Source organism: Dipodomys ordii, unplaced genomic scaffold (genome assembly GCF_000151885.1).
Source record: "Dipodomys ordii isolate 6190 unplaced genomic scaffold, Dord_2.0 Scaffold10, whole genome shotgun sequence".
Lineage (NCBI taxonomy): Eukaryota > Metazoa > Chordata > Mammalia > Rodentia > Heteromyidae > Dipodomys > Dipodomys ordii.
In genome coordinates this window covers 20,875,602-20,894,980 of record NW_012267226.1, presented here as the reverse complement: position 1 = coordinate 20,894,980, position 19,379 = coordinate 20,875,602, and the positions used below count along the sequence as shown (strand labels likewise).

Here is a 19,379-nt window from a genome sequence, read left to right as displayed (position 1 = left end):
GCCCTGGGGAAAACCAGACCCTGTAGAGGGTACCCATTGCTTAATGCTTTAAGTCTGAAACCATCGAATGGAAGGAAAGCCAAGTCTGAGGAGAGGCAGGAGGTTGAGGCTGGCTCAAGATCTAGCAAAAAGAAAAAGACAACAAAACGTACTATCCTCTCCCGCTTGGGAGAGTACACCCTACATTTCGGCACAAGGCTGGGGTACCTGGAGGGGTCCATACCTGAAGGTTGTAGAATATTCTCCTGGAAGAGACAAAGCTTCCAGCCTGCTAACTAAGCTGATTGGAACCAGTCAAATGACCCCAGGGTACAATGCTGTTCTTTGCCAATAAAGCCTAATGGCCGGGAAAGGGCACCACAGACATACCGTCCCTGTGTGCCACCTCTCCAACCACAGAGGGACTCCTTGCTGTCCCCGTGACACTAGGGCTAAGGAGACTCAAGGTAGAGGAGCTCAGACTCTGGTATTTCCATATTAAGTCCTAAAATGCAGCCTGGGATACAGTGCTGCCTTAGAAAGGCACAAAACATTTGGTTTCTTTTTTTTTTCAGTGTGCTAAAAATTGTTTTGTTTTGAATAAAGGAAAAAGATATATAAGGTTAGAAATCTCAAGTCACCACAGCCAGAAAGCAGATGTAGGAGGCACCTCCCAGCCGCCATGTCACCCACATTTCAGAAGTCAGACCAAGACCTCATGAGCAGTGAGAAGGGGAGGTCAGGAGGCAGCTGGCCCGCTGGACAGCAGGAGGAGCTGTGGGTGAGGAGCGGGGCAGACTCCTTGGTAGACTGGCCGTCTCTTTACTTTCAAGACAGCCACTGCACCGCCACCCTCAGCACCACAGGGCCAGAGGGAGAGGGAGAAGGGAAACACACCGGCACTCGCACCCCCGCCCACCCACTTAGGCCTGTGCGGGAAGCTGTGTAAGGCCAAGGAGCTGTGTGTGTAGCACACTGAACAACTCTATTCTCTGGCCTCTCACTTGGTTCAGGGAAGAAGGAAAACATTCCAGGCAATGTGGAAGCCCGTCTCAAGTGCAGTGGTAGGAGTGAATCAGTAATACAGCAACCGGTAGTGAGAACTCCGCTGATTTGTTCTACTGCCAGATCGGGAGGGAATCTGAGGTTGGCTTTCCACATTGGCTCTGGACAAATACAGGGAGTGGTCAGCTACATGTTTCTCAAGCATTATACCAGGAAAGAGGCTGCAATATCTCCAAACAGCTGTTAGTCAGGGCTGGCCTTCCATCTGGCGCTAAAGGTGCGGAGCTTGCTCTTCCTGTCCCTATTTCCCCTTGTCTCACTCTTTGTGCTACTTTCTGGAACCAAGAAATATTAGTATTTCCCTTTGGAACCAACCCAGATTCCCTGGGACACTGTGAAGGCACATGGCACTACTGTCCCTCTGCTCCTTGAACTCGGGAGCTTACACTAGACTATCAAAGTCTGATGACCTGCCCTTCTATGTGCCTCAATGTGTATCTTTGGATTATTGTAAATTACTTTTGTGTATACCAAATGACTCTAGTAGTTTAAAAAAGGTATAAGCAAGGCGGTATAAAATGCCCACAACTTAGGACAGGCTCTAGGATGTGATAAATAAGATCCAAAGATCCAGGCAAGCAGTAGTTTAAAAAAAAACAAAAACAAGCCAAAATAAAACAAAGTCAGAAAAACAAACACTTCCATGATATAGGGCCAAGAAAGGGCAGCAGGTGAACAAGGGAGATCTAAATATTCTTTCTAACGTGCTCACTGCAAGAGCTCTAGTCACACGGGAATGGTGAATGTCCCCGACTATCACCTCTCTTCTCACTGGCTCTAGCGAGGCTAATTTCTGTGGTGCTGAAAAGCATCACCTCAGAGCTCCCTCCTACACAGAAAGATGAGGGGGAGAAGGGAATGCAGGACACAGATCAGGCTCACAGATGAACATGGATTTTAGCAAGAAAACCTGAAGAGAGACAAGAAGCTTAAGGAGTGGCCACAGTGAAAACCATGATCCCTAAAAAACTGGAGAAGGCCAAAGACCTGAGTTGAATAACAAGTAAAAAATGTCAGGAACAGACTAGGCCACAGATGAAAGAAACGAACTGTTAAGCCTAAGGATTTTCCTGATGAGTCAAACATATTCCCAAGGCTACCTTTCCCCTCTCAAAAAGGCAAGACAGTAACGGCTTTGCTACTAGTATTATTGATGTCCTTCCAGGGTAGCTACCAAGTCCACAGCTGCTTCTCTGGAGAACTCCCAACTTCCAGCTGAAGGATTTTTCTGATGCTGCCTATATGCTTCTTATTTCCAGTGGAAGTCTCACTGGTGGGGGACTGCTAATCAATGGGTTGTATACTATTTAAGATGTGAACAAAGACAAACTGGGCATTTATTTGCTCATGGTGACTCCATGGCTATGGGGATTTGAGGACTGGGGTGCTATTTGGGGATCTTGTACACAAACAGACTGTGAAGTAGGAGGACGGACCAAGGGTAAAAAATTTCCCAATTTGGCACCATGTAAGAACCAGTTCAATTTCCTATGGAACGAAAGCCCAAACTTTCTTATGACAATACTCTCCTTTCTTATCAGCAGTCCATGCAGTAAGTATATTCCTATAGAAGGACTGCTGTGTACAGACTGAGATCAAAGTATACTGTTAATGCTTTAAACAGTTTGAATACTTGAGGTTGAGCTGGGTGCCAGTGGCTCCTATCTACTCAGGAGGCTGCGATCTGAGGATTGCGGTTCAAAGCCAGCTCAAGCAGGAGTCTGTGTGACTCTTAACTCCAATTAACCACCAGAAAACCAGAAGTGGTGCTGTGGTTCAAGTGGTACAGCATTAGGCATTGAGCTGAAGTGCTTAGGGACAGTGTTCAGGCCCAGAGTTCAAACCTCATGATCAACCAAAAAAAGAAAGAAAGAAGAAATCAGATTGAATTTTGAAGCTTTGAGGTCTAGGAGAGTAATGGTAATGTATTGACAGTGAGCTCTGGGAGGGAAGCAGGCTGACATGCAGAATACTGAGAATCCAGCTCTTATAAAATCAAACTGACTTAACATCGTCAGGTACCCACTCCCCAGCTCCTTCAGCTTCTCTAGTACAGAATTAGCCATATTACAGAATTAGGATAGGAAAACAAATGCCAAGTAGTTTCAAGATATGGTGGCAGATCCCGAAGGTGAAAAGGAAATATTCCCAACAAGGGGAAGTAGGGACACAAAAACTCAGTGAAAAGATAAAGGAAGGCACTAGATTGGAAAGGGGACCACAGGTAAAGGCTCTGCTTAAACATTTAATGCCCTAATGTTCAACGCCAAGCAGATGCTATTGACGTATGTAACAAAAATATTATCAAAGCTGTAATATGACAACAGGGTTAATAGGAAAACCTGGAACCCATTTTTAGTCAGGATAACTTTATAAGGTAAGTCTACATAAAAGAGTTGTTTTTGGGTCCGTTCATGGGGCCTGAACTCTGGGCCTGGGCACTATCCCTCAGCTCTTCAGCTTAAGGCTAGAGCTCTACCACCTGAGCCACAGCGCCACTTCCGCCTTTTTTTTTCCTTTTTGCTTATGTGGTGCTGAGGAATCGAACCCAGGGCCTCAGGCATGCAAGGCAAGCCCTCTACCACTGAGCCACCTTCCCAGCCCTTAATATAAAAGAGTTGTGAATAAAAATTGCACAACTGTATTGGGAAGAGCTATTTTAGGGGCCAATCTAAGTGTTAGATAACTCAGACACAATCCATTATCAGTTGTTAATGGTTCTGGCAGACAATAATCATTCAAACACTTATTTGCTGAATGAACAACCAAACTGCTGTAGTTAGGCCAATGGTCCAAATACTGTTGTTCAGGTGAATAGTGGTCTTTGCAGAGTTAGAGAGGCTAAGCGCCAGTGGCTCACACCTACAATCCTTGCTACTCAGTTGGCTGAGGTCAGAGGATCACAGTTTGAAGCCAGCTTGGGCAGGAAAGTCTATGAGACTCTTATCTCCAATAAAGTATTGGGGGAAAAAAAAAAAGCCCAAATGGAGTTGTGGCTCAAGTAGTGGAGCACTACTCTTGAACAAAAAAGCTCAGGGACAGGACTCAGGCCCTGAGTTCAAGCCCCAGGACTGACATAAAAAAAAAAAAAAAGGCCAATACCACGTTAATTTGAAGGTAATTACCACCTGACTTTTATTATGTGAGGTAGGAGAATATTCTGCAGTAATACCACTGCTGATGGCCTACAAAAGACATTAATGGTAGCTTAAGAGAATAGTCAAGCTAATTCCTAGCGTGCAACCAACATATGATACAAAACCTAGTTTGGACCATAAAACATTTTATTTTCCTAGAAAGGAAATAAGTATTTTAAGTATGAAGAATAGTGACCTCCTCATTTTTCAAAAACTACTAGCAAATGTATGCTACTAACAGTACTATATGATACATCAGAGCTCCTGGTGATAAGTCTGGTGAGAAGAGAAGCATGGCAGAAGAACAGAAGAATGGCAGAGCATGCACGGTGGGCTTAGGGAAGGAGAGGGCTGGTGCGTGGAGAATGGCCAGCCACAGGCAGAAATCACTGGTTAAATAAACAGTAACAGACAAAGGCTGAGATGATAAGCGGCCTGATCTATTAGTTAATTTAAAAGGAGGTATATATAATAGAGACCACAAGGTGATTTATTTACTTGTTACCACTTTAAGAACCTTTAAAAAAAAAAAAAACTTTGGCAGAAAGTAAATGGGATAAGCAGACTTTCCCCCCCCATGGTCAGGTCAGCCACGAGCAGAAAATGCAAGAGTGCTAAGCTGTGAGTTCAATTCTAGTACCAGCACCAAAAAAAGATTAAAAAAAAAAAGAAAGAAAGCTTGGGCTCAGGGACAGTGCCCAGGCCAGAGTTCAAGCCCTATGACTGACCAAAAAAAAAAAAAAAAAAAGCTGGGTGCTGGTAGCTTGTAATCCTATTCAGGAGGTTGAGATCTAAGGATCTAAGGATTGTGGTTCAAAGCCAGCCTGGGCAGCAAAGTCTTTAAGACTCTTATCTCCAATTAACCACCAGAAAACCAGAAGTGGTGCTGTAGCTCAAAATGAGAGTACCAGCCTTGAGCAGAAGAGCTCAGGGACAGCCCTCAGGCCCTGAGATCAAGCCCCATGACCACCATCACCCACCACCACCACCAACAATGCACGTCCAGTCCTGGAAGCTGCAGGACAGTGACCTATTAATGAGGCAGGCAGATATGATAAAAGTAGGAAAATAGAATAGCCTAATGAAGTAAGAGAAAAAAGGAAGATGTTAAAGTGGTTTTCTTGACTATACCAACTATTTGTATTTAGGAGAAGGAATAAGAAAGGGCTTATCAAAATGTGAAAACTCAAAAGTAAAGCCTGGTCATGAAAGGGCAATTTTAAAACTCAGAAGAGCCTTAAATATTGCTATACAAATGGAAGATGAAGAATGAATTAATGATGCCTCAAAAGAAAACAGAAGATACCCAAGTTCTGGGACTATCCTCAAGATGAGAGCTGCACAAAACCTTTCCAAAGGTTCCTGGCAGTGTCAGGACACAGGTGGGCACTGTCCCAGGAAAGGTCCTCACATAATGGCCAAAGTTTGAATGCCTGTGACCCACATCTGACAAACTAAACACCAAAGCAGAACTAACTCAAGCTGTTATATGGGAGCTCAGGAAAGGAAAGGATGAGATGCCCGAGTCTAGATGGTATGAACACGTCTCCACGGAAGACGTGGGTACACTGAAAAGGCAAAAAAAAAAAAAATGCACCCAGTGTTTTTTCTTAGATCTTATTTGGGCCTGGGCACTGTCTCTCAGCTCTTCAGCTCAAGGCTAGTGCTTTACCACTTGAGCCACAGCACCACTTGTAGCTTTTTCTGCTTATGTGGTGCTTAGGAATCAAATCCAGGGCCTCATGCATGCAAGGCAAGCGCTCTACCACTGAGCCACCTTCCCAGCCCATAGATCTTCACACGATGGGCAATTTCTGCCAAGAAAGAAAAACTACAATATGGATAGGCCTGGAAACTGCGGCCATTTTTTTTTCTAGTTCTTTGTCCAGGCCAGCCTTCAATGTTTAAATAAAATACAAAAACTCAATGTTACCAGCATGTTGAAGTAGACTACTGTTTCTCTAACCACTCTCTCAGGCTCCCTTTACCCCAAACACAGGACCTCTGGCACCTGCTGTACTGTTATGCTGTTTCCAGCCATGAGAAGAGACACTGGGTAACCATGGAACATCAACAGGAGGGCCTCTATTATCTGTTCTGGGGGTATAAATAGCTCAGGCAAGAGGATAAAATAAAAGATCCTGGAGTAGCCAGATGCCACGGGAAAGAATTAGAAAAGCTTTTAGTTCTAGAGATGTCTGAATGGGAAAAAACTAACTTAAGGAACATCATTTCTGTCTGAAACCAAAGACAATAATATTACTTAGGTCCCGAGCAAGGCAGATTTATGGGAAAGCTAGCTCGCTTCTGACAAGGAAAGGGGTACATGTTGCTAAGGAAGTCAGGAGATCCTAACAGAGACCTAGCTGAACCCAATGGGCCACTCAGTAGTTGCAACAGGAATTGACAAGTGGGTCTCCAAACTGGACTCTGAATCTTCTTTATGAACTCCCAATTACACTAACTGCCACAGTTCTCCTTATTGTCTTTGATTAACTTCAATGAGTAGTACCTAATTATTGTGAAGATAGTAATTATATATAAGACCTAAGAAAAGACCAAGGAAAGGAAGAAACAGACAAAGCCCTAGGCACAACAGAACCAAATCCATGAACACCACCGATGTATAGGAAAGGTGCTAATTATTAGCAAAACATTATTACCATGGGTGGTGCCCTATTCCTTATGGGCAAAGAAAAATCATTACTGAAACTCTACCCTGGCTCATGTTCAAAAGATACCATATAAGCCGGGCATTGGTGGCTCATGCCTGTAATCCTAGCTACTCAGGAGGCTGAGATCTGAGGATTGCGGTTCAAAGCCAGCCTGGAAAGTCTGTGAGACTCTTATCTCCAATCAACCACCAGAAAACTGGAAGTGGCACTGTGGCTCAAGCAGTAGAGCACTTGCCTTGAGTTGAAGAGCTGAGGGATAGCGCCCAAGCCCAGAGTTCAAGCGCCACAACCGAGAAAAAAAAAAAAAAGATACCATATGAACTGAAATTGATTTACTGGGAATAAAAAGTCAACAGATAGGGGCTGGGAAGGTGGCTCAGTGGTAGAGCGCTTGCCTTGCATGCCTGAGGCCCTGGGTTCAAATAAGCAGAAAAAAAAAGCCGGAAGTGGCACTGTGGCTCAAATGGTAGAATGCTAGCCTTGAGCTGAAGAGCTGAGGGACAGCGCCCAGGCCCAGAGTTCAGGCCCAACGACTGGACCCCCCCCCCCAAAAAAAAAAAAAGCCAACAGATAAATCCTTATTGTCTATTTTGTGCAGCAAAACAGCATGTGAATGAAACTTCCTAAAAGCTTCAAGGTACTCGGCCAAAAGTCACCCTGGAATTAATGTTCTTCCCTTCCCATTAAGTAGAAAGACTCATGACCTGCACCAAAACACATACCTGACACCAAGGCAACAATGTCCCCAGACAATACCCTAGGGAGGACACGGAATGTATTTGAAGGCCTCGATCTCAAATTGGTCATTATGTATTAGGATAATTCAAACATTTTTTTTTTTAACAAATTCAGTGTTCCTATATAACTATACTTTGGAATGACCAGTGTTAGCTGCTAGCTAGCACCAACCATGACTAACCACAGTGTTAGCTGCTAGCTAGCACCAACCATGACTAACCACAGAGCAACAGCACTTTCCCTTCCACCTAGCTTTACAACAAACTAACAATATCACACAGCATAAAGAGTATCTTAGAAGCTGCTTGACTTTAGTTAAGACTGGTCACAGCAAGACAGCAAGCCCACTGCCAATGACAGAATGCCCAGGAGGAGGAAGGAGGGGGAAATTCATAAGGGAAAGAACAGAAAAGGAAGGTGTTCTTAACATAAAAGACTTCAGCTATGCACATAATAGTCTAAGCCAAAGGGGAGTGTTGAAGCTGTAATACACACTAGATGAGGTGCAATACCACAGTAGATGGAAGTCTTTTAAAGATTCCTTCCTGAACCTTTTGTGCTATTCCCCATCTGGGATTAGCACACACAGCAGGATCATCTTATAATTACAGGACGCACACAATCACAGACATAGACACACACATACACACAGTCACATCTCTAACCCAGGAGAGCCTCAAGTTCTCAATGAGGGTTTAGAAAACAACGCTTGTTCTGCTGCTTGGGGCCAGCTCCCCAGGTAGGCTACCATGTAATAAAAATCCACTCCATTCTCTCTCCAAGTGGGAACTGAAGGGCACCTGCAAATACACTCAAGACCGATACAAGAGAAGACTAGCTGCTCCATTTTCACTCCACTGCTTTGAAATCTTGGAACCATGGGCACCTCATGATCCCTGTAGAGAGGGCAGGACCTCACCTAAGTCCCCAACGAAACCTCTGCCCTCCTTGGTGCTCCTTGAGCCTGGCTTATGGGTCCGCTGAAGCCACGGCAGGGAGAGATGTGCTAGGTGGCTATATGAGCAGGAGATGAAATAGAAACAAACTCTCGGAGGATGTTTTTGGCCATTTCAATGTTGTTGTGGGCAATGACCAAAGCTTTCTGAATGTCCTGGTAGGAGTAGCCCTGACTCATGAGGCTCTCAATCTCACTGGAGAGCTGTGGTGAGGGGGCAGTGCCAGGGGCAGCAGTGGCACCACCGCCTTGTTGACAGCTGCTTGCTTTTCGTTCAGAGTTGATTCGCCGAGGGAATGGTTTGGGGGGCCTCTCAGGAACTTGGGAACCCTCAGAGAAGTCTAGAAAAAACAGGGGAAAAAAATTGCAAGTCTGGGAAAAATGCTCATTTAATAGAAGTAACAGTAATAAGAACAGTGTGCTAACATCAAGCTATTATTGAATTTCTGTCAGTTGTGGGCTTGTGCTCCTACATCACAAAAGGCTTAAGAAACTTAACTTTATTTACTTGCTGTGCTAGGATGGAACCCAGAGCCTCTACAACTGACCTAAATTACCAGCTTGAAAGGTAGGTTTTAGAGGGTCAAGAGTTTGGGGATCTAGTTTCCTTATTTAGAAACCACCTTCTAAATACCCCATACACCTGTTTCATTAACAACTCACTGTTACTATGATAAGCATCCATGTTATGCTTTTCACTTAGCAACAAGTTTTCACACAAATAATCATTTGGATTTCTTTTAAAATTCTGAGTAGGACTGGGAATGTGGCTTAGTGGTAGAGTGCTTGCCTAGCATGCATGAAGCACTGGGTTCCATTCCTCAGTACCACAACCACATAAACAGAAAAAGCCAGAAGTAGTGCTGTGGCTCAAGAGGTAGAGTGCTAGCCTTAGGCAAAAGAAGCTCAGGGGCTGGCGCTGGTGGCTCATGCCTGTAATCCTAGCTACTCAGGAGGCTGAGATCTGAGGATCATGGTTCAAAGCCAGCCCAGGCATGAAAGTGTGTGAGACTGTTACTTCCAATAAACCATTCAGAAAACTGGAATTGGTGCTGTGGCTCCAGTGATAGAGCACTAGCCTTGAGCTAAAGAGCTGTAGGGCAGTACTCAGGCCCAGAGTTCAAGCCCCATGAGCAACACACACACACACACAAATTCTGAGTGGACAAGTGAGGTAATATACTCCTCCTTCTACAAATAAGGAGACAAACCAGTGGAGTGGCTCAAGTGGTAGAGTGTATGCTTAGTAAGCCTGACTTCAAACCCCAGAACTGCCAAATAAGGAGACAAAAATAAACCTAAGCTGCACTGAAGAAGGATTAATTCAGGTTGGTGGGGATCACTGCCTGTCTGAGAAAGTAGATGCTGTACATCCTTTCTACCAGCTGTCCTAAAAGTTGTCTTCAATTTCCAAAGCGACAGCAACTCTGGTTGCTGTTCTACCAGGCAGGCAGGTGACAGGTGCAGGAAGAACAGCCCCCAAAGTCAAGGCCCAATGTGGGATGGCTCCAGGCCCATTCATTCTATGCACATTCCAGGACAGTGCACTTCCTTTCCAGTGGGATGAGGCCCAGAAAAAAAGAACATGATTCTGAACCATCAAACTTAATTCTTACTGTCACAAGGCAATCTGAAAGAGCTAGAAACTCTACCTTTCCTCCACATAGGAGGATCCATGGTTCAAAGACCATTTCTAAGTTTGGCAAAACTTCAAGAATTTTATTATAGTCTGGTTTTTAAATTTGGGATCTTTAGCTGGGCACCGGTGGCTCACGCCTGTAATCCTAGCTACTCAGGAGGCTGAGATCTGAGGATCTCGGTTCAAAGCCAGCCCGGGCAGGAAAGACCGTGAGACTCCTATCTCCAATAAACCACTAGAAAACTGGAAGTGGTGTTGTAGCTCAAGTGGTAGAGCGCTCATATTGAGCTGAAGAGCTGAGGGACAGTGCCCAGACCCAGAGTCCAAGCCCCACAACTGACAAAAAAAAAAAAAAATTGGGACGTTGGACCACTTTCCACCTATTTAAATACACAATCTAGCATATCGTCTACTGCTTCCTCCTACTGACTGCCACTGCAGCTGGCTATGTGTTCCAACATAATAAACCAGGAGCCGGACAACAGCACCAGACAAAAAGCAGCTTGGAGACTCACTTGTAGCGGGATCACCATCCAGAGATAACCAGCCGAAGGAGGAGCTGGCATTAGAGATGTCTGAGAGCGTTCGGCGGGCCAGCACAGCAGGTACAGGGGGCTTCGGGACATCATACCCATCATCCTCATTTTCTGGCTCTTCAGGGCCAGTGTTGGTGTGGGCTGCAGCCAAATTCCCTTCACCTGGAAAAAAAGTTGACAAAGTTACCTTCTTCTCCTACCCCTAGCACATTTCAACCTAGGGCACCATTCATTCATGCATGCATACATATAATATCATTAATTTATTTTATTTTTGTCGGTTGTGGGGCCTGAACTCTGGGCCTGGGCGCTCTCCCTCAGCTCTTCAGCTCAAGGCTAGCGCTCTACCGCTTGAGCCACAGCGACACTTCCGGTTTTCTAGTGGTTTATTGGAGATAAAAGTCTCACGGGGAGGGGGGGGAGGGAGGCTGGGAAGGTGGCTCAGTGGTAGAGTGCTTGCCTTGCATGCATGAGGCCCTGCGTTCAATTCCTCAGCACCACATAAGCAAAAAGAAAAAAGCTAGAAGTGGTGCCGTGGCTCAAGTGGTAGAGTGCTAGCCTTGAGCTGAAGAGCTGAGGGAGAGCGCCCAGGCCCAGAGTTCAGGTCCCACAACAAAAAAGAGTCTCACGGACTTTCCTTGCCAGGGCTGACTTTGAACCTCAATCCTCAGATCTCAGCCTCCTGAGTAGCTAGGATTATCAACCACCAGTGCCCGTCTGTGTGAAGACTTCTTGAACTTTCAACTCAGTGAGCTAGTTAACATGGGAATTGAGTGTTTACCACCCACATACAAAAGAATTTCATCAACGCAATGGGAATAAAAGGGAGCTGCCAGCATATTAGGTCCAGGCCATATAACAGAGTGTCTCTAGGTCCTGGAAAGATGGGAAAGCACAAAGGGAACTAGCTGTGTGCCTATGAATCAAAGATGTTGCCAAAGAGTACTAAAAATAATTTTCTCCTTAAGTCAAGCTCTGTCAGACAAATTTACAAGCTAATTCCTATGGTATGTCAATGATTATTTTTCTTCCTTTACTACCTTCCCCCACACTTTGGTGGTACTAGGGTTTGAACTCCAGGGTTCACATTTGCTAGGCAGATGATTTTATTAAGTCATGCTTCCAAAGCCCTCTTTTTGTTTTCTTTGTGGCGATCCTGGGACTTGAACTGAGTGCTGTCCATGAGTTTTTGTGCTTAAGGGTAGCACTATAACCATTGGAACTATAGCTCCACTCTGGGTTTTCTGGCGATGAATTGGAGGTTAAGAGTCTCACAGATTTTTCCTGCCTGGGTTGGCTTCAAACTTCAATCTTTAGGGCTGGGAAGGTAGCTCAGTGGTAGAGCACTTGCCTTGCATGCCTGAGGCCCTGGGTTCGATTCCTCAGCACCACATAAGCAAAAAGAAAAAGCCAGAAGTGGTGCTGTGGCTTAAGTGGTAGGGCACTAGCCTTGAGCTGAAGAGCTGAGGGACAGCGCCCAGACCCCAGAGTTCAGGCCCCAGAACCGGACCAAAAAAAAAAAAAAAGTGAGAGAACAAAAGCATATGTCACCTATATAAGAAATTAGGATTTAGGAAGAAGCATACAACCACAAATTCTGCTTTCATCTGACCAAAAGTGTGGCTACTGTGCTTGAGATGTGTTATATATGGGTGGGTCCCTGGTTCTAGTTAGTCCCAACCTCCAGTAAGCTTCATTATACTATCCCAGTTCTAGTGCTAGCACTCAACTTCTTCTTTCACAAGGTATAAAACAAAAAAAAGCAGGTTGCTTTTTTTTTTTTTGGTCGGTCATGAGGCTTGAACTATGGGCCTGGGTGCTGTCCCTGAGCTCTTCAGCTCAAGGTGAGCACTCTACTACTTGAGCCACAGGGCCACTTCTGGTTTTTCTGGTGATTAACTGGAGATAAGAGTCTCACAACTTTCCTGCCTGGGCTGGCTTTGAACTGTGACACTCAGATCTCAGCCTCCTGAGTAGCTAGGATAATAGGCATGAGCCACTGGTGCCTGACTTGGCAAGATTCTTATACCCAATTAATCACCACTCCCCCCCCCAAAAAAAAAAAAAAAACAGAAGTGGAGAAATACAATTCAAGTGACAGAGCATCAGCTGTCAGTAAAAAGGCTGAGAAAGAGCTTGAGGTCTGGACTTTATTATTTATTTTTTTTTGGGGGGGGGGTCCGGTCGTGGGACCTGAACTCTGGGCCTGGGCACTGTCCCTCAGCTCTTCAGCTCAAGGCTAGTGCTCTGCCACTTGAGCCACAGCGCCACTTCCAGCTTTTTTCTTTTTGCTTATATGGTGCTGAGGAATCGAACCCAGGGCCTCAGGCATACAAGGCAAGCACTCTACCACTGAGCCACCTTCCCAGCTTAAGGTCTGGACTTTAAACGGTAGCACACATACTCTGGCGCATGCACGCATGCACGCACATACGCACGCGCGCGCACACACACACACACACACACACACACACACGCACGCACGCACGCACGCACCATTCTGGCAATATATACTATGTAAGAGACAGAAAGCAACCAGACAGGCAGGACTTGAAAGCCTAAATCCAAAAAAGAATATACTAAAGTAAGCCCTCTCTTAGAAGTTTTGAAGTTGCGCCGGGAAGGTGGCTCAGTGGTAGAGCGCTTGCCTTACATGCATGAGGCCCTGGGTTCGATTCCTCAGCACCACATAAGCAAAAAGAAAAAAGCCGGAAGTGGTGCTGTGGCTCAAGTGGTAAGAGTGCTAGCCTTGAGCTGAAGAGCTGAGGGACAGTGCCCAGGCCCAGAGTTCAGGCCCACAACCGGACCCCCCCATCCCACCCCCCAAAAAAAGAAGTTTTGAACTTGGCATTTGAAATAATTCTCCGTGAATCAAGGAGAGAAACTGGAATTTAGACCTACTTCTCTAGGATTTTTAGCTCACCAATATGTGGGGGGGGGAGGGGCTAAAAATCCTAGAAAAGTAGGCCTAAATTCCGTAATTCCCTAGAGCTATTGTTAAACTGTAAATTGTTATGCTTGAGCCTAGATTCTAAGAAAAGTAAGCATGTGGCAGCAGCAAGCAACAGAGGTGCTCAACAGATATTGTGGTTGTCTTGCCAAGTTGAAGAGACAAAGGTAGTATTATCAGATATAGCCTTTAATTACAATTTATATGTTCAATAGAAAAGAATAGAGAATGTAAGGAAATACTCTAAGATATAACATATTTCTACATATATAAAATAATAATTTCTACATAGTACAAACACAAGTTTTTGTTTTCCTCTACACTTTTTTGGGTTCTCTAAATCAACAGACTTGGAAGTACTAACCTGGGTGCGTGCGGTGGTGTGTGCTTATAAGCACAGCACTCAAGGGAGGCTGAGGTAGGATGATCCCAAGTTTAAAGTCAGCCTGGACTATACAGTGAGATCTTATCTTACCCCTCACACCCACCCCCCAAAAAGTACCAATTCCACTGAATAAAATACAGTTTTAGTTTACTTACCTAGCTGCCAGAGAATAAATAGCATTAGCAGAAGAAGATGGTTTGATTTTGGGATGCTCACATTCTGGGCCTGCTAATGGGCCACTATTCATATTCTGGAATGGAAAGTGTTGAAAGAACCTCTTTAATAAAGCCACAGCTAAGTACCTCCTTTACTAATTCCATAATTACAGATGCCACTTAAGTGTGCAACCAAGAAATATTTAGCTGAGTGTCATCATATTCCTCAACTAAATCTTTCCATTCAACCTCCTTAGATTTCTTCTCCTCTTTTGTACCTGTCAGTTCTTCCATCTCAAATCCAACATGTCTCTAGTAAGTGAGGTTTACAAAATGAGTGCGTGTGGGTAGGATGAGATCTGTTCTCATCTTTTTCATCTTCTGTTTGTGAGCCTTATCTGGCTCCACCTAATCTAGTTGTCCATTTCTACTCAGAGAAACAAATCTCCCCCTTGCTTACTTGGCACTATATCCCTCTATAATTTTTCAACCCAACCTCTCCCAAATTTACTTCTTTCCTTTATTTTGGAATGGTCTCCTTTCACTGTTCACACAGCTCACTCAATCCATAGCTGCTTAGGATCTTGGCTCAGATTGTATTCCATCCCTTTCAGAACTGCCTGCCTCAGCTCCAGCTCTCCCTATACCCTTCTTTAAGCTGTTTTACTCCATTGTACTTACCACTATGAACAAATATATTTACTCTCCTTGTTTATTTTCTATCTTCTTCCATCAGAATATAGTGTGAGAAGCAAAATTTTTTGTTGAGTACTCAAATGAACCAACAAAATAATATTCCTTTCTAATAACCATTCTGATCCCTTGCTACAAGTGTAGACAAAGGACCATTAACCTGTATTTTTTCAATATACTGTCCTTCCAAACCTACATACTACCAGATTAATCTCTTTAATGCCTCATTTTGGTCACGTCATTCCACTAATGTAAAACTTCCAAATGCTGCTCATTGTCTTTTCTTTTTTTTTTTTTGTCGATCAGGGGGCTTGAACTCTGGGCCTGGGCACTATCCCTCAGCTCTTCAGCTCAAGGTGAGCACTCTACCACTTGAGCCACAGCACCACTTCCAATTTTCTGGTGGTTAACTGGAGATAAGAGTCTCACGGACTTTCCTGCCCAGGCTGGTTTTCAACCATGATCCTCAGATCTCAGCCTCCTCAGTAGCTAGGATTACAGGCATGAGCCACCTGTGCCCGGCATGCTGCTCATTTTCTACTGAATAAACTCAACCTCTCCGGAGGAGTACTGAAGGTGTTCATATCCTTTTTGCTCTGCTTATCATCTCCAAAGTCACAGCATCTTGTCACTGTAGCTCTGATCTACATTAAAACTATGTCAGACTCTTAATACTCCCAACCCATGCCTTAGACATGTAATAACTGTGTGTTTTTCTGGCAGAAAAAAGCAAAGCAAAGGGGCTGAGAAGGTGGCTCAGTGGTAGAGCGCTTGCCTTGCATGCATGAGGCCCTGGGTTCGATTCCTCAGCACCACAGAAAAAAAAAAAGCCGGAAGTGGTGCTATGGCTCAAGTGGTAGCATGCTAGCCTTGAGCTGAAGAGCTGAGGGACAGCGCCCATGCTCAAAGTTCAGGCCCCATGACTGGACCTAAAAAAAAAAAAAAAAAAGCAAAACAAAACCCAAACCCAAACCTCCCCTCTTTCTGTATTTTCCAAAGAATATTTCAGCAGATTCAGATGCCTCTTTCTACAAAGCCCTCATGACTGCAGTAGCTTGAAAAAAGGTATCTACTTTCTCTAAAATTTATTTTGATTTATTTTGTCCCCTTAAATATTCCCTAGAAAAACCTCTGACCTGGGGCTAGGAAGGTGGCTCAGTGGTAGAGCGCTTGCCTTGCATGCATGAGGCCCTGGGTTCGATTCCTCAGCACCACATAAGCAAAAAGAAAAAAAGCCGGAAGTGGCCGTGTGGCTCAAGTGGTAGAGCACTAGCCTTGAGCTGAAGAGCTGAGGGACAGCGCCCAGGCCCAGAGTTCAGGCCCACGACCGGACCAAAAAAAAAAAAAAAAAAAGGAAAAACCTCTGACCCAGAAAATTCTGTGCACAAATACTTACTAAGCTAAATCACCTTTTTTTTTTTGGGGGGGGGTCAGTCATGGGGCTTGAACTCTGGGCCTGTGCGCTGTCCTTCAGCTCTTCAGCTCAAGGCTAGCGGTTTACCACTTGAGCCACAGCACCACTTCCAGTTTTCTGAGTGGTTTATTGGAGATAAGAGTCCCACAGACTTTCCTGCCCCAGCTGGCTTGAAACTGCGGTCCTCAGATCTCAGCCTCCTGATTAGCTAGGATTACAGGCATGAGCCACCGGCACCTGGCTAGGCTAAATCACCTTTAAAACTGGAACTCACCATGGAGTTATCCAGACTGAATGTGCTTCCAAGCCTTGGCGCCTCTGCTCTGGGCTCCACTTGTGAGGACAGTGTAAATGGAAGGGAGTGCCGATTGGTTGGTTCTCGTGCAGACCAGGGGTCATTGGGGCTTGGAGTAGCTACTGGTACTTTGGGGATTGGCCGGGGCAGCCAAGAGTCCCCAAGGCGGCTGGAGGGGACAGGAGGCAGTTTGTCTCTAGATGGACAATCGCCTGGTGTACAGGGTAGGGGGCGTCTCTGAGGCCGGGCTTCTGCTCCAACAGAATATGGCCGGTCTGGAGGGGGTGGTGGTGGAAGATCTCGAAGAGTAGGAGGTATTGGCAACGGTTTGTCCTTATGAAGGGAGCCAGAAGCAGCCTATGAAAGCAAAATGGAAGAAATCAAGCAAATGCCACTAGAGCAAGCAACAACAAAAAACAATCAGAAAACTACAGAAATGCATACTGCCTTACCTTGGAACAAGGTCCCAGAGCAGATGAGCTTGGAGGAACAGATACTCGCTGTTGAAGAAGGTCAAGTCGTGGTGGCACCGGAGGAAGGGAAGCTTGTGGGGCCATGGAGAATGGAGAGGGAGGCCTTTCTACCTAGAATCAATTAAATGTAACAAGGTACTCGTTTGCTAGAAAAACTGGCATTTTCAATTCTTTTTAAAGCTGTAGACAGCAAATACCATGCCCGCGATGCATGGAACAATTGGCGACAGGCCAAACTCAGGTTCAGTGTCACTCAGGGTTATGCAAACCGCTCTCAGAAACTTCCAGAGTCATGAACTATTTTTGTGTTACCATAAGAGGGCACTCTATCACAGATGGCAAACTGCAGGCAAATGCCTATCTAACGGGAAAGCTATAAAAGCATCTTGGCAGCTGGGTACCAGTGCCTCAAGCCTGTAATCCTAGCTACTCAGGAGGCTGAGATCTGAGGATCTGAGGTTCAAAGTCACTGTGGCAGGAAACTCTGTGAGACTCTTTATCTCCAATAAAACACTAGAAAACCAGAAGTGACGCTGTGGCTCAAGTGGTAGAGTGCTAGCCTTGAACTGAAGAGCTAAGGGGCAGTGCCCAAGCCCCACGACCAACAAAAAAAAGGAAAAGCATCCTGGCTCTCCCCTACACAAATAATATATTTTAATAAAAACAAACATCCTAGACGGGTACCGGTGGCTCACGCCTGTAATCCTAGCTACTCAGGAGGCTGAGATCTGAGGATTGTAGTTCAAAACATTTTATAAGAGACAACCAGTACATAAGTATGCAACCTTTTCCATTTGCCTATATAAAACAAGCAAGGAACGACTAAAATAAGCTTAAACTATCAAGAACTGTACATGCTCATGTCTACAATCCTAGCAACTGAGATCTGAGGATCCTAGTTCAAAGGCAGACTATACAGGAAAGTTCCAGAGATTCTTATCATCAATTAACTACCAAAAAAGATGGAAGTAGATCTGTAGTTCAAATAGTAGAACACTAGCCTTGAGCAAAAATGCTTAAGGACAAGACCCAAGACCTAAACAAAAAATCAAAAACAAAAGGCTGGGAATGTGGCTTAGGAGCAGAATGTTTGCCTAGAATACATGAAGCCCTGGGTTCAATTTCTCAGTACCACATACACAGAAAAAGCAGGAAGTGGAGGTCCTGTATTCAAGCCCCTGGGTTCAAGCAAAAACAAAAATTGAAAACAGAGTACCCTGCAAAACACATCAATATGTGTAAGTTTAGAAACCATGTATCCCTCAAGAAGAAACTAAATAAATTTTGAGATGGTCAAATTATGTTCTTCTCTTAGGTTTTTTTTTTTTTCTTTTGTCAGTCATGGGGCTTGAACTCTGGGCCTGGGCGCTGTCCCTCAGCTCTTCATCTCAAGGACAGTGCTCTACCACTTGAACTACAGTGCCACTTCCGGTTTTTTTTCTAGTGGTTTATTGGAGATAAGAGTCTCACAGCCCATGTAATTGTAACCCCTCTGTACAGTATCTTCACAAATAAAAAAAAAAAAGAGTCTCAGACTTTCCTGCGGGTTGGCTTTGAACTGAGATCCTCAGAGCTCAGCCTCCTGGGTAGCTAGGATTACAGGCGTGAGCCACCAGCGCCTGGCTCTCTTAGGTATTTATGTATTCATAAAAGATGGTTTTTAGCCAGGTGCCAGTGGCTCACACCTGTAATCCTAGCTACTCAGGAGGCTGAGATCTGAGGATCCAAGATTCAAAGCCAGCTTGGGCAGGAAGTCCTGGAAGTGATGCTGTGGCTGAAAGTGGTAGAGCACTAGCCTTGAGTGAAAAAGCTTAGGCCCTGAGTTCAAGCCTCATGATTGACAAAGAAAAAGAGAAAGAAAGGGGTAGGGAGGAAGAATAGAGAAGGAGAGGGGAAAGAGAGAAAGTTGGTTTATTCTCTTTGAATTTCTACTCATCTAGAGGAAGTGCTAATTTCCTTCATCTAAATGACTACAGCATTTAAACAGTACATACCTAACAATCTCAAATAGCATTTAATCTATATCCCTTGTGCTGAATAGTGTTTCACCTGTATCTACATTCTCTTCCCAAATAACAGCTCCCGAGACTTGCCTAAGACATTTGATCTCATATAACATTCTACACTGAACATTTATTTAGGCAATAAGCATCTTGAAAGATCTTAATTATTAAAAATTTGAATACTTAAGAAAGCTGAAGGGGGGGCTGGGAAGGTGGCTCAGTGGTAGAGTGCTTGCCTTACATGCATGAGGCCTTGGGTTCGATTCCTCAGCACCACATAGGCAGAA

At 44.7% G+C, this 19,379-nt stretch overlaps 1 protein-coding gene across 1 annotated transcript in view; it reads right to left on the bottom strand.

The window, feature by feature from the left end:
• Positions 1-8,284: 8,284 nt before the first annotated feature.
• The window catches only part of Cbl (Cbl proto-oncogene, E3 ubiquitin protein ligase), a 38,015-nt gene continuing 26,920 nt past the window's right edge, over positions 8,285-19,379 (bottom strand). Inside the window, exons 9-14 of the mRNA XM_013009502.1 lie at positions 17,069-17,200; positions 16,596-16,973; positions 14,215-14,309; positions 13,221-13,237; positions 10,704-10,886; positions 8,285-8,890 (exon numbers count right to left, since the gene is read on the bottom strand). Coding sequence (XP_012864956.1) covers positions 8,601-8,890; positions 10,704-10,886; positions 13,221-13,237; positions 14,215-14,309; positions 16,596-16,973; positions 17,069-17,200 — 1,095 coding nt within the window. The 3' untranslated portion in view covers positions 8,285-8,600. The remainder of the gene's footprint in view (positions 8,891-10,703; positions 10,887-13,220; positions 13,238-14,214; positions 14,310-16,595; positions 16,974-17,068; positions 17,201-19,379) is intronic.